General features: G+C 39.5%; 1 protein-coding gene across 6 annotated transcripts in view; it reads right to left on the reverse strand.

Annotated features, from left to right (window-relative positions):
• The window catches only part of daam2 (dishevelled associated activator of morphogenesis 2), a 113,091-nt gene that overhangs the window by 35,143 nt on the left and 62,184 nt on the right, over positions 1-15,764 (reverse strand). For all 6 annotated transcript variants that reach the window (XM_084915205.1, XM_084915207.1, XM_084915206.1 and 3 more), the window contains exons 4-5: positions 12,567-12,641; positions 5,828-5,922 (exon numbers count right to left, since the gene is read on the reverse strand). In XM_084915205.1, the coding sequence (XP_084771331.1) occupies positions 5,828-5,922; positions 12,567-12,641 (170 nt within the window). The remainder of the gene's footprint in view (positions 1-5,827; positions 5,923-12,566; positions 12,642-15,764) is intronic.

Raw genomic sequence — 15,764 nt, forward strand, 5'->3', positions numbered from 1 at the left:
CCCAGAAACCTTGGGTTATTTACATATATTCGTATATTATAATCAGCTAGTGTGTCTCTAGCAGCTTTCGTCCAAAAAATATACTTCCTTCTTCTGTAGCTACACGACATATTGGTTAATGAGTTTACCACTATTGGTCATTATTGATCATCTATAAAATCTAAGACAGCAGATCACTTTGAACTCTGTGATCTAAACATATTTTGTGTATTTTACGTAAAGTCTGTAGGCAAGAGACCAAAGATTTTAAGCAGCAGAAGATTTCTGCATTGCATTTTCTTGTAGAAAATCAGTTTGCATGAAGAGCAAAGCAGGGATGGTATTTTCTGAAATGCACTGGATAGTGATCAACTATTGTCTAATGATGAGTTAAGTGATTACTGGCATTTTCAAATTATCTGTCTTGGTAAACGATGACTGGTGCAAAAGCCAGAAATGCTGGCATGGATACCTGCTGGCTGCAACAGAGACCCCGAAAAATTGTCTGGTGCCCCAAGAGTCTTAAGTGAGCAGACGAGCTTATGTATTTCCAGACTGTGAAATCAGATTACGGCTGCGGTTAGGCTGAGTTCATTATTAAAACGACAACAGTTTGTTTTGTTGCTCTCAAATTCTGTGGCCTGTAGTATTAAATCCATGTTTGTTGTTCCAGGAACTGAAACTACAGCCAAATCAACCAGGATCAAAAAGATCCTTCCAGATTATTCTGTCCTCTTGAAGTAGCAATGTCAGGAGGAAAGAATGTGCAAATCTTAAAATAACGTTCACACACACAAACAAACACTTGATTGAAACATGTCACCAGAAAAACAGCCTGTGAGTGAAAGTGGGTGGCCTGCTGATGATGTGCTCTGCCTGACACCGTGCATGTCTACAATGTGTTTGGGTCCCGTGGCCCTGCAGAGCAGCATGAGTAGCAACAAGGGCACGTCTTCACAACCAGGCCCAGCTGCCTCTCCAAAGTGAAGGAGGGCGGGAGCAAGGCCATTTCAGGCAGGCATCCAAAGCTGGGCATGAGTCAAAGCTGAATACACACAGACACCACCGTGTCTCACAAGATGAGGCCGTAAAAACTCTATACATTCACGACGGGACAAGGAAATGACACGTAACGCAGGTGAGGCTCTGCTTTATGTATCCCAGACAGCAAAGCACAAAGTCATCATTTCGCTTTAACTGCCCGTTCATCACAAAGACCACGCTTGGCTGGACATTTCCCTGAACACCCATATTCTGTGCGACACACCTGCTGCCCGCATCGCTGTTCCACTACTTTAAAACATCTGCGTGCTAATGAGCAATAACTCACTCTGTGAACAGCATGGGAGCAGGTGGACTCTGAATAGTGTTGGCAAAGTCACCTTTGATGAGGTAAAATAAGTGAATACAACACTACGAGGAAATGAATAGAGAAAAAGAGACATATAAAAAAAAAAGCCTTAAACTATAAATTAGGTACAATAAAAACAGGAGAACGTGGAACTGCACTGGGGTATCAGGTGGGGTGTCACTTGAATATATGTATTTAAAAAAAAATCTACATTTATTTTATGTAACATACTATGTGGCAAAGTCACAACAGTTGCCTAGCATAGGAGAAAGGGAGCAAGCAGGGAATCATTTAGCCTACCGCTATCATGGAAAAGTGGACTGAGCAAATTAAAGTGTTAAGTCATAACATTTACCTGGTCTTCTTTTTTCTGCTTTGTTGTTCTAATTCTTTCAGGCTGCTTTATGTGTGTAAAAAACAGTTTACGGTAACACCAAGATAATTACATTCATTAGCTAGTTGTAGCTCGTTTCTAAAAACATTGTAACAGTACAAAAAAAACCTCCCTGATGCTTAGGCCCAGCAGGGGGTCAGTTTAGACCTGGAATAACTTAGCACCAACAGTGTGGTAATGATGGCAGAGAGATCACAACCTAACTTGGCCTCTCAAGGATTGAGTTGCTCTACAAGTGCCAAATACTTTGGGATTTGGCCTTTAGAGAAACTATAGTAGTAAAATTGCAGAAGTTTAACTGCACTTCCCAAATAAACACTGGGTAAATGTTATTAAGTGTTTGTGAGACTAGATAGCCATCTCACCAAAGTGATGCTTATGTTGAAGTAAATTTAAGTTTACAAGTAGTCGTCCTGCTTTCCTGTTACAATTACAACATTTTTTCATCATGTACTGCAATACAGTTTGAACTGTGCAAACCCCTCCTGAAAACCTACTCCTTTCATAATGCACTGCATCATCTAACCCTTTAAAATTTCTTCAATAAATTAGCCCAAGGCACTAAAATGGCATTTTCACAAATGTGCAAATCCTGTTACCTCAGACTCGGATAAGTATTCCTACTTCCCTGAATATGTCAAAGGAGGAAAACTGTGACGATATATTCAGATATGTTGTTTGCCACAACAGCAGGTAATGGCATAAAGTACATATACAGGGAGTGCAGAATTATTAGGAAAGTTGTATTTTTGAGGAATAATTTTATTATTGAACAACAACCATGTTCTCAATGAACCCAAAAAACTCATTAATATCAAAGCTGAATGTTTTTGGAAGTAGTTTTTAGTTTGTTTTTAGTTTTAGCTATTTTAGGGGGATATCTGTGTGTGCAGGTGACTATTACTGTGCATAATTATTAGGCAACTTAACAAAAAACAAATATATACCCATTTCAATGATTTATTTTTACCAGTGAAACCAATATAACATCTCCACATTCACAAATATACATTCCTGACATTCAAAAACAAAACAAAAACAAATCAGCGACCAATATAGCCACCTTTCTTTGCAAGGACACTCAAAAGCCTGCCATCCATGGATTCTGTCAGTGTTTTGATCTGTTCACCATCAACATTGCGTGCAGCAGCAACCACAGCCTCCCAGACACTGTTCAGAGAGGTGTACTGTTTTCCCTCCTTGTAAATCTCACATTTGATGATGGACCACAGGTTCTCAATGGGGTTCAGATCAGGTGAACAAGGAGGCCATGTCATTAGTTTTTCTTCTTTTATACCCTTTCTTGCCAGCCACGCTGTGGAGTACTTGGACGCGTGTGATGGAGCATTGTCCTGCATGAAAATCATGTTTTTCTTGAAGGATGCAGACTTCTTCCTGTACCACTGCTTGAAGAAGGTGTCTTCCAGAAATTGGCAGTAGGACTGGGAGTTGAGCTTGACTCCATCCTCAACCCGAAAAGGCCCCACAAGCTCATCTTTGATGATACCAGCCCAAACCAGTACTCCACCTCCACCTTGCTGGCGTCTGAGTCGGACTGGAGCTCTCTGCCCTTTACCAATCCAGCCACGGGCCCATCCATCTGGCCCATCAAGACTCACTCTCATTTCATCAGTCCATAAAACCTTAGAAAAACCAGTCTTGAGATATTTCTTGGCCCAGTCTTGACGTTTCAGCTTGTGTGTCTTGTTCAGTGGTGGTCGTCTTTCAGCCTTTCTTACCTTGGCCATGTCTCTGAGTATTGCACACCTTGTGCTTTTGGGCACTCCAGTGATGTTGCAGCTCTGAAATATGGCCAAACTGGTGGCAAGTGGCATCTTGGCAGCTGCACGCTTGACTTTTCTCAGTTCATGGGCAGTTATTTTGCTCGAACAAGTTTCAACAGCGCCTTGGTTTTTCCACACGCTTCTTGCGACCCTGTTGACTATTTTGAATGAAACGCTTGATTGTTCGATGATCACGCTTCAGAAGCTTTGCAATTTTGAGACTGCTGCATCCCTCTGCAAGATATCTCACTATTTTTGACTTTTCTGAGCCTGTCAAGTCCTTCTTTTGACCCATTTTGCCAAAGGAAAGGACGTTGCCTAATAATTATGCACACCTGATATAGGGTGTTGATGTCATTAGACCACACCCCTTCTCATTACAGAGATGCACATCACCTAATATGCTTAATTGGTAGTAGGCTTTCGAGCCTATACAGCTTGGAGTAAGACAACATGCATGAAGAGGATGATGTGGACAAAATACTCATTTGCCTAATAATTCTGCACTCCCTGTAGCTCAGCAAGAAGTTTTTCCACTAATTAGGATTTTCTTTCCTGGTTATCAGTGTCTGAAACTGTATTCACAGTTCAGTTTCACTGAGCACACAGAGAGCATCGGTAGTCCCCATGTGGGATGAGTGTGAGATCATCAGAGCAGGTTTAGGCTGTAAATCAGCTTTAATGAGCACACTCAAAGCCCATCCCTGTCAGCTACATACAGCTTAGGAGGTCTACCACATGAACAGGGCTGATCTTATTTAATTAGCTTTGAAAAAAAGTGTAACTCTGACCTTAAATATATTATCCAGAACCTTCGAGGGCACCTTTGTATTCATATTACTTTCTTTTTTGTGTGGTCAGTAAGTAAGAGTTAGAAGTCACAGAGTGTTTACTATATATCTGTATTTGTTCATTCAGCAGCACAACACATATATTTGTCCTGTTTAGTTGCCAACGAATTATTTCAATCATCATATCACACGTTCGAACCTCAGTGATTTTTATTACCAGAATTTTGCCAGTACCTGCAAATTCCACTAATTACTTAAATATAGCATGTTGTTGTCCATTTTATAAATATATTTTTAATGTTACTGTTTTTTTCTTTTTACATTATGTTAAAAACACCATATTCATCTACAGTGACTCTTTGAGACTTGCATTTAGTTTGTTTGTTTGCACATAAATACTGATTAGGCTATATGTTAATGACGATAAACAAGAAAAAGATGTTTAGGACCCATCTGACTTAAGCAGAAGATTTCTTTTAAATACAAAATTAAAACTGCAAATGATAAAACAGTCAGTTGTAATGTTTTACCTGTTCAGCTGCTATCTGTCAACTTACATTAACTAATAAGGAAATACCATAGATTAAATCATTCTTTGTAAACCCCGTTTATCTTGATTTGGTGCCAGCTTACCAGCATAGCTCCACTGTTCCATCTGTGCCTCATAATTAGGATTATATCAGACAAAAAATAGACATTAGACTTATCTAAGCAGCTCAAAGTCAGAGGTCTAGATCTGTTAAAGTTAAATTGGACTGACTTGTTTTATTGAGACATGATATCATCAGTAGTGGGATTTCACTGCTATTGGAATTGACAATAATTTCTGGTATCCTTATAATATTCCAATAAAGATTCACATTCAAGGCCAGAAAGTCTAAAACAGAAAGTTTCAAACGATTTCTTGTCTTCTGTCTAGACCTCTGAGTCTGCTTCTCACCAGCTTTGTTCTGTTTTGGATCCCCACATGTCTGCACATGGAGCAAACACAACCACACACACTTGGCCTACAAATACACCCACACAACCCAGACGCGACCCAGACGTGAGAGCTGCCCTGAGTTTTTGTCACTCTGCACATGAGGCCTGTCATTTTATAGCCGTCCTTGAGAACACTCAACACCCCCCATTTTGGGGCAGACCACTGCTTCATAAGACTGGCACGGGCTGATGGACAGCTCCAAAGGAGGTGCTGACTGGGAGACGTAGGCGGTTTGTGTTGGGGGGATGCCCAGTATCCTTGAATATTTCTTTGTGGTGACGAGTGAGGCCAAAAGCCGCTAATGACCACAGCGTAAATGTGGACGACTGAAAATTTCTTTAATTAATCACTTTTCAGTTTGAAGTAAAAAATAGGCTCCTTTAGCATGACAAGAGACAGACTGCGCTGCAGCACGAGATCCATTTTTAAATCAGATTACGGTGTGTGGTATAACCTCAACAAGTTAAATTGTAGGAATGGAGCAAAGAGCTCAGCGCTGTGTGCAGCCCAAGGGAAGGTCACATGGAAGAGTTAAATTTCACTCACCTCATCGGCTGAGTCCGAAGTGCCGTCTTCAGATCTTCCACCACCTTGTTCCTCATTTCCATTTCCTCCTCGTCAAAGGCAAACAAAGTCTGCATCTGCAGATAAGAAGAGAAATGGAGATTTCACTGGAAAAATAACAGATTCATAGAGTTCAATTCCAACTCTACATCAAGTGAGAATGTTACCTGCTGGTATTAATTTGGTACTTTCCATTTTTAATTAGAGCAGGGTTCCTACAGCCCGAGGAAAGTTGGGTTTAAGACTTTTTTAATGCCGGTCAGAATAAAATTTAAAATCAATTTCACACAAACCAAAAACTGAAGACAAACAACATCAACTGATTGGGGTCGTTTGGTTTTTGTGGTTCAGTCGAATCTCTCGTCCAACAAGCTAATTTATGTAGGCTGTTGATACAGACCAAATGCACGCAACCACATGGCAATTTTGGGAACACTGCACGAGATTTCACTCTCAATTACCATTGTGCATATGTTTTCTGCAAGAAATACACCATGACTTGTAAGTTACCTGACATGAGACACTACAACAGAGAAATATGGACTTAAACAACTCAAATTCTGTAAGGATGTGGTTCTCCCAACCTTGAATGCAAAGAGCCAATCAACAAAACAAATGACTGATCTTATGTCCTTGAGCTGAAGGCAGCTGCATTTCTTTCTGAGGTTTTTAAGACATTTTACTTCTCATGCAAAAGGCTTCTTTGGTTCTAAAAGATGATGCGGATGATAAAGTTGGTCTAAGGTGACAACCCCATGAGAGGTTAAATATGTAGGGCTTCTTCAAGAACCTAAAAAAGAAGTCCAGTTGCCTTGAACTCAAGCACCTATTCTGTTCCTGCTCGAAAACGACATGCCCAAAATGAATTAAGTATTTCTCTGCAATTACAAACTCTGTATAAACAATCCTGCTATCAAAATAAAGCTAACACTTGTGAGACTTCATCAGCGTTGTAAATATTACAGCAGATGCTAGTTTGTCAAAGCAGCTGAGGATGGAAGATAGAAAAATAAGTTTTTTTTTCCTTGCCTAATTTCTGTTCTTTTCCCTGTATTTTATAGCACATAAAGCCTTTGGACATATGCTGTGGTACACAATAAACTCCACAACATCATGAATCAACATATTGACATTATCTATACAAAGACTGATGCTGCTGAAGTGAAACACAGCAGAGTTACAGAGATTTTAATGAAGGCATAGCCAAGCATTTTGCAATTTGTTACATTTTGCCACAGTCTGTGAGAGTTGAATTTTCTTAAGTATTGAAGAGCAGAAATGACTCAGCTTTATTTACAAGCCTAAAAAAATGCTTGTTTTTGAATATTTTTGGAAGAATTACCCCCCCCCCCCCCCCACCCCCCACACACACAGGCATAATTGTCCCTGCGTGAATGTAATTTGCACAGCGAAAATAGTCTTTGGGACTTTTTGATGGCCAATAACTTTGGCTTCTATTGGCCATTTTGCATGACTGACCCTTCTTTTGAATCATTTGAGCCAATAGAATCACAGTAACATCAACACATTTACAATCACAATTTGCAAGGCGAGAAATACACATGAAGCAAAATGTACAACACTCTCCGTCATCCAATCACATCTCTGTATCTGGGCAGAAAATCTTATGACAGGAAACAGCTCTGAGGCGTTGTGGGAGATGACTGCAATTTTTAAAATGTTTTCCCTCTAAAAGTATGTTTATTTTTTTCCCCCACTGCAATTTAGATTTCTACTAGACTTGATCAAAAATATTCAATGCCTCTGTCTCTTCTCAGGGACAATGCTAAGAAAAACTAAAAGAACTAAATTAATCCTACATCTTAACTAGATTAATGAGTAGATATATTTGCTATCACACTGCAGCTCTGTTTATTGCAAACATTTTCTATATAGCGTCAGTGCTGTGCGAAATTACATGCAGTTTTATTGTATATGCAGTGATTACTGTATATGTATGGTTCTTTATTTTTTCCCTTTTAATGTAGATATTTAGATGAAAGCTATTTAAAATCTGACTGGAGACATTATGAAGACGGCTCCCGTGAGAAGAGATGATTCCTAAAAGGACCAGTTTCAGTCAGGCTGCTTTCCTGATCTTGATAATACAAAAAACAAAGGTTCTTTTTTTAAATGTATGTTTCCAATATTTACAAAACGTTCCATTTTATGATCAGAGTGTGTTTTGCCTCTCGCTCTGTGCAATGTTCATTTTTTATGTTTGTTAAAATTTTAAGATCAGATTGATTTAAGATATTTAAAGACTTTAAGGGTTCGCGTTATCCACAGACACCGTGTCAGATCTTTTCGGAGCTTATCTTTAACAGAAGAATATTAATTTTAATTTGGCAGCAATATGACTGCAACCACACATTTAGTGTCTTTAGTGTGATTATATATGATACTAGGACTAATTGGAACAATCAGAGACTCATTAGCAGGCTTATGCTTCTGGCACCACAACTCAAACAGATTGTGTTTGAAGCTACACAACATACCAAAATAAATTATGCAGACAATCAGCTCTAATCAACCTAAAAAGAATAGTAATAGTGATAATGCATTTCTGCATCACTTCAGTGATTTTGTCTGCAGTATCAGAGGGCAGTCATGCTCTCATTAGTCAGTGCCACGGGCCTTCTGCTTAGCATCTCCAGGTTTTTTCCATGGTAGCTCACTACCAAGCACCGAGGCCAAATAGTGCATGTTTCAGCCAGTCACAGTGCTGCCCATTCATTTCCCTCAAAAGATACTTGTTTGCGATTGCTTTCAAACTTTAAACCTTAAAATTTTGGTGCAGCTTGCTCATTCATTTCTAAATAAGTCTTGTCTTGTGATGATCAAGCCACTACAAAAAAAACAAAACAAATAAAAACATCAACCTAAAAGTTAGGTTGATGGTTCAATACCCAGCCCCTCCAGTCTGCAAGTCGTGCTTGCACAAGTGCTTAACCTCAAATTGTCCCAGATGTGTGAGTGTGTGTGAAAGCGTTTAAAAGCGCAGAATAACAAGGTTTGTGGACCTTGGAAAGAGACACTGCTGTTTGGTTCTACTAAGGCAGCTTTTTGTTGCTTTGAGGAGTCATAGACAAATACCACTGGACAACTTAGACTAAGGCAAAAATAAAAGACCGGAGGAAGAATATGTAAATTTGATTTGGGGGTGCACTGTCCCTTTAAAAAGTAACACACAACCCCCCCACCCGCCGTTTGTAGAATTATTTTATAGACTGCCAACTAGCTACCATGACATATCTAACTGAATCCTGACCCAATGTTTGATTTTCCAACAAGAGCTCAGATCTGTCCAGTGTGCAAGAGTGTTTAATATAGAAACGGTACACTCAAAACATCCATCGTGTCGACTTAGCCTCAAGTACAGATGGTTCAGGAGCCCTGTGCCAAACGCTCTGGCTCCTGTTGCTCTAAATGAGCGTGTTCATAGTCAATGGGAAGTTGGACACAACAAGTGTTGGGCTGAGTGAATGATTGGGTCGTGCTGTGAGCCAGTTCACCGTGTCAGTGAGTCTAGCCAAATGGCTCCTTCCTACATCTGCTATTAGTAAGCTCACCCGTACCTGTGGCCAACATGCACATAAGGATATCATTAGAGCCAGTTGGTAAACCAGCAGACGGTACTTCCCTAAATCCTTATGATGGGAAATGCCCCCCCCCCCAGCCAGAACTATGCCTTTAAGCTAGTCATAAGAGCATCGTTAACAAAGATGAATGCTACTAATCGAAGTCTTAATGTGGGCCATGTGGATCATTGACGCATCAACCAAGAAAAAAAAAAAGAAAAGGAAAAAAAAGAAGGGATGAGTTTAATCTAAACCAAGACAAACTAAATTTTGTTAACTAAAACAAAATAATTTAGTGAAATCCAGCTGTCATCGTATATTCCACCATCAGAAGATATTTGGAAGGCTTACGTCAAGTTGCATTAAAAGTAAACGTATATGTTTATGTTTCATATCTCGTCAGACTAAAAAAATTTTCTTGTAATTTATCATAGCCTGTATTTAAGCAGTGAAGTGACTGTTTTTCTTTTAATACCTGACATCAGACGTCAGGGACACTGCACGCTCATATGGTGGCGACTTGTCAGTCGCGAAAGAGGCCGACCCGAACTTTATCATCGTATTTGATGTAAACAGAACCATAATTTATAAAATAAACATATTCGGACTTGGCACTAGCAACTGAGACCATAAACTCATTGTGTAAGCATTTGCCGTAGTCACCGGCAATGCGAACAGTAGGGTCATTTTCTCATACGCTTCTTTGAAAGCGGACTAGAATAGCCCCCCCGCTGGTCACTAGAAAGCATGCAAGTTTAAAATACTTCTGCTTTGGCTCCGATTTTCAGAGCTAGACTGTTTTGTAAAAAAGATCTCTAAAACTGAGCAACTCACATTAACACAGTATTTGGAAAATAGCACTACAGGCCAGAGGAAGCACGTGTATATTTAATGGTGAGATGAAGTGTCCATATAATAATTAAATGAAATCATATCCAGAAATAAATGTAATAAAAGAGATTTAGCTAACAGATCATTCTGAATGGCTCCAAAGATATACAGCTTCCAATCGAAACATTATGAAAACACGATGCAGTTTATTTGCAATACAATTAATCCTGTACATTGTAAAATGTGTCACCTAATCAACCTGCTAAAAAGCACAGAACCTCAGTTCATATCAAAGTTCATCTCATCCCATTAATCAGTCTTGTGATTACTTCCAGAAGTTTGAGACCTTCATGCATTTTCCTTTTTCTTTATTTCTGCAGAAAAAACGATCCAGCTGGGAGATCTGAAGCTCTGCACACAACTCGGGCACAGCGGGGCTACAGAAACTCCTGTCAGAGTCACAAGGGCGTTTGAGTTATCACGCGGTGGCCCACGAACAACCTCAGGGCTCTGACACAATTTTATGAATGAACATCAAGATGCCGATTGTACAGTAATCTCTCCGGGCGGCAAAATGAGATCATCCAATAACTCAGCTACTGTGTAGGGGCCGACCCCGGTGAGATCGCTCCGGAGCCAAGACATGAAGTCACGGGGTAGGAGTGGAGCGCCTCCAAATTTTAAAATGATGTTGAAGATCGTTTGGAGCTCCGTGGTGGACCAAATGCAGTCAGAGAGGAAGGGGAGGAAATCAGTCTGAGGAACGGTGAATAATGGAGCTTAAAGTAGGTCTGCTTGTGCAAAAAGGAGACTGCTACAAGTTGTAAAATCTTTTTCATGCATGTCACCCACTGATGTAATATTAACTGACGCTACTGTGCTTGAAACCAGGTTTCTCCCTGATATTATTCCAGACACATTTTTTGTAAAAGTCTCGAGCAAGGGCGGCCGCATTTTCAATAGATGTCAACTTTTTAAAACTTCTGGTACTGCACAGTAGACTTTTTAAAATCACCGTGTTTTGCAGGAAAAACAGGAAAAGAACATCTGAAACATAACTCTGACAGAGCGTCTGACACCTAATAGCACAGCGGCTCCACTACAGCCCTGGTGGATTTCAAATTCTTGGCAACTCACAAATCAGCACTTTCTCCCTGCTCTACTTAAAATACGGTTTGTGTGAGTGTGTGTGCGTGCTGTCAAGCGTCTGAGCCTTCAAGAGACTGAAAAATCGTTTCTCCAGACCTCTACGCTCAGCTCAGGTAGCAGTGTGCTGTTCAGAGGCAGTTCTCGTCTCTGGAGTGGAGGCAGTAAACAAAAACAGCTGCAAAAATTGCAACCGACGACAGCTACGCTCGACAAACTGCAGGGCAATAAACAGATATTAAATGCCGTTACGTTTCGGCTCGGTGTTTATGGTATGTTAAGGTTAAACCGTTTGTTCTACCTCACACTGGAAAGATTTATGAATGCAAACATGTCGGACGGTTTGGCTAGTCTCTACATTTTGTGCTTATGTGTCACCTTTCAAGAGACTCGCTTAAAATGTCATGTTTTAAGATCTCAAAACATTTGGGAGGCAGCTTGTCGTTCACAGAAGGACTCGGGGTGAGAGGCTGCTGGCACGAACCAGTCGGTTTGATATAATACAACATCATATAACAACACTTCTGTCTAAAGCGACACGGGGATCACAGCAGAAGCGAACTCTGCGATGGTATCACACCGTTTTTATTGGCAGACACACGGTCTAGAACTAATGAATATTGTCATCCTGGCTTTGCTCCATGTGTCTGACAGTATTTCCCACTGACTGAACTGCTGAGCGCCGAAATGGCCTGTTTGTCATCGCAGTGTGTGTGAATGCTGGGGTCACAGCGAAGGAATGTGCTCGTGGGAATATAACAAGCAGTCAGCAGGGAGATGATAAAACGCCAGCCAAGATATCTAAGAGAGAACGGCTGAGCGAACAGTGACCTCTGTGGGGTCTGCATTAACTAGAGTTCAGTACCATCAATGCTCCTAAAGCTGTTGTAAAGGGGACTTATTATGTTCCCTTAATAGGCCCTTGATATTTTTCATGCGTGGTCGGAAACAAGCAGATTTAGCCCCTCACAAACACAATGCTTGAATGGTAGTTATTAGGGTAATATGCATTCCTGAGATGGCCATCATACAACCATTTCTATGGCATTTTATGATAGATGTTTAAAGAGAGTACCTGGTACATATATGATGCAAACTAAGCAAAAGCAGAATATGTCTTCTCTTATCTTTTTTAAAAATAGTGGAGAATCAGTTTAACTTACAGCCGCCATGGAGTTAATGCGGTCGATGTAGTAGTCGGGCCAGCTGGTTGCCAGCTTGTTGGGGTCCTCTTGCTCCTGCACATGGACACAAAGAAAGTGCTTTAATACCAAGTCAAAAAATATTCGCTTTTCCACAAAGCTAAAATGCTGATCACAGTTAGAAATTCCATTTCTTTTTAAGAAGCAAAAATTAAGCATGTGGGTTCTTGCTCCTTTTATCAAGATTTCAGATGTTTTATTCATTTTATTCATCCACTTTGCATCATATTGCGATGTAAAAGCACTTTTCCATTTATTGTTTATTTATTATTTACTTTACAATATAAAGCATCTTGAGGCAAATATTGTGATTTAGGCCGTATAAATAAATCTGAATTGAATTGAAATCTTCTTTCCAGTTACCATAGGAGACAGACCCTTTGTTACTTTGACAATTGCAGCTGGTGTTTACAAATGCAGCAGCCAACTCACTAATGGTAATGACTGGTTATGACAATTACCAACACAAACCATCATTTTCTGAACAGAAGTTACAATCACTAAACAAATGCATTTCATTTAAGCATGTTGGCTCTGCTAAATTAGCACAAAACGTCTGAAAACGGCTCATATTCAGCAACAAGTCTAAACAGCTATGAGTAAAGCTTGATACTGGTAGTTAGGGTGCAGAAGTAAACTTAACCAGAGTCAGCTGGTTTTAAAGTTCAGTTTATTTATTAGATCCACATTTGGATTATTAAGCCAAGCATTATGAATAAACACATCTATTATATCAATATTATTTTCCATCAGTCAGGAAAGGAAGTTATTATCAGTAGGACAGATACTCTGTGTAGTGAGATATTATTTCCACTGATTAATGCTGCCAACTGAGCAGCTAAAGCTGACATTAAACACAACAGACATGGCATTAATTAAGAGAGAAACTGCTGGGGTGGAGGTGGGTTGTAAAGTGGCTTGCATATCCCCAGCAACTGTGGGCAAGCTAAAGCCTCTTGGGTAGGGTATGCGATATGAGATTCTGAGTTTTTGAAAATATTAAAAAAAAAATAATAGTAATAATCTGAGTGAATATTTTTGCTTCTGTCAATCATGTGCTCTTTCCACAGAAGACATCATCACACTGGGGACCAGACTTTTCTATTTTGGACCATATGTTTCCTGTTTGTGCCCGCCCCTCCCTTTTGTTTTCTACATCGGCCCCACACGTCAACATCCACATGAAGACTAAATAGATCAGGCATGCCAATCTATAATAATTAGGTCACAACATTTCAGATTCTTCATTCAAAAGAAGAACTGCCCAGAGGAATGAAGTGTGCAGCACACTCGTTTTCAAATAGCTCTGCCTGAGATCAATTTGTCCTGGCCAATTCGAGGATGCATGATGCCACAAACAAACAAAACAAGGGGGAGTACAGAGACCACGTTCCTCATTCACATCTGGTCTTATTTAGCCTAAGCTTAGTGTACTGGTGGAGCATTATTGTTGTTTTTGTTACTGTGTGTATACCAACAATAGTTGGAAAGTTAAAGTGTGCCAAATTAACTCAAATTTGAACAGCTTTGCATGATAACGTTTTTGCCAAAGGTTAAAGTATATTTTAAACATCTACATACATATTAGAATTTTTCTTCTTCTGCAAATTTCAGGAAAAATGTTTTTAATGATTTTTTATGCAGGGTCAAACACTGCATTAGAGAGGTTCACATAGGCAGATTTTCTGCACATGAAAGTATTAAACCTGCATAAATCCAATACAAAAGAATAAAACTTTACAAGGCCGTAAATCAGTTTAAGACATAAATCCTAATTTTTTAAAAAAAGTTAATGCTTTGTCTGTTTTCGCTCTAACTTTATTAACTTCAAAGGCATTCTTGCAGTAGAAAGCAGTCAGTTGTCTCTGTGTTCCTTTCTGATGTGAAAAAAAAATCAATATTTTATAGTACCCATTCCCTCCATAATTTAAAATGCTGCTTCAATATTTGCAGGGTGGCCCCATTTCTGTTGATTAAGCCACAAAAACTATTTTCTGGGACCAGCACCAGATATAAAATCCTCTTATTATCTACAGAAACTAATTGAAGCTCAAATGTGGGCATAAAAAAGAGCTGCAGAATCAGCATTTCCACTTATTTATGAATCGCGTACGCTCTAGCAGCTATACTTATGTCTAAGTTTGGTTAAAGTGGATTTCAGGCCTCATAATAACCATTGTTTCTGATCCCCAGCATTCTTTGCCAACATGGATTTAAAGCTAGGTTAAAACAAAAACAATAGCACTCAGTGTGCTACTCAGACTGTGTTTTCCAGTGTTCTGCTGACACATTCAGGACGCGATGCCAGACAGATCCTGACGCTGAGATTAACAACTTAACTGCCTCCTTCTGACCCTCGAGCCGAGTAACAGTCGTCGACACACCCTCAAAAACAGTCCAATGTAACATTTACTTTGGCAGTTTCATGAGCTTGAAGTAAAGTACTATAATTTGCGTCGTGTTTTTGGACAAATGAAAAATAGTGACAGCGTGAGGTTTGTTTCGGCCAGTCTAGTTATATCAGTGCACACACTTCCTCAATTTTCTGCCCCTTTCACGACATTTCTAAGAGGTGAAGTGATGGTAAGTTTGTTCTTGTGCTCTGCTTGCTTGATCAAATCATTCTGGAAGTTAATCACACTTGATGACTGTTTAAAACCTTGTGATAAGAAGCCAGACTTCCTAGATTAGTGCTCATTACAATTGAATGGTGCGAACAGCAGGCTCTGGATATGAAAGAGAAGATTGTGTTTGTCTTCATGAGTAAACATTTGCATGAATGTGCTTATTGCATTACACTACTACTCAAATGTCTGGGGTCACTTTTAAATGTCTTTGCTTTGAAACAAATATAGCAAGAAATCATCAAACCTGCTGTTAATGTTTAATAAAGTCATTCATCATAAATCGTTTATGTAAAACTCCCATAAGCCCAATTTTAGGATGCATTACTAATGGGCGCCAGTGACATGCTGTCTTTACTAATGCAAGTTTGCTTAATACACGTTAAAATTACTCTTTAATTATGCTTTGTTTTAAAAAAGCTGGAAACTGTTGGGCATATAGAGCATCTTTGAGGGTTCAGCTATAGACCAGCCCAAATTAAATATTCTTGAAGTAAAGTTGACTGATTTCACAGACGCATTTAACCAAATACAC

Source organism: Perissodus microlepis, chromosome 19 (genome assembly GCF_051167445.1).
Source record: "Perissodus microlepis isolate ML-2025 ecotype Zambia chromosome 19, ASM5116744v1, whole genome shotgun sequence".
NCBI classification, from domain to species: Eukaryota; Metazoa; Chordata; class Actinopteri; order Cichliformes; family Cichlidae; genus Perissodus; species Perissodus microlepis.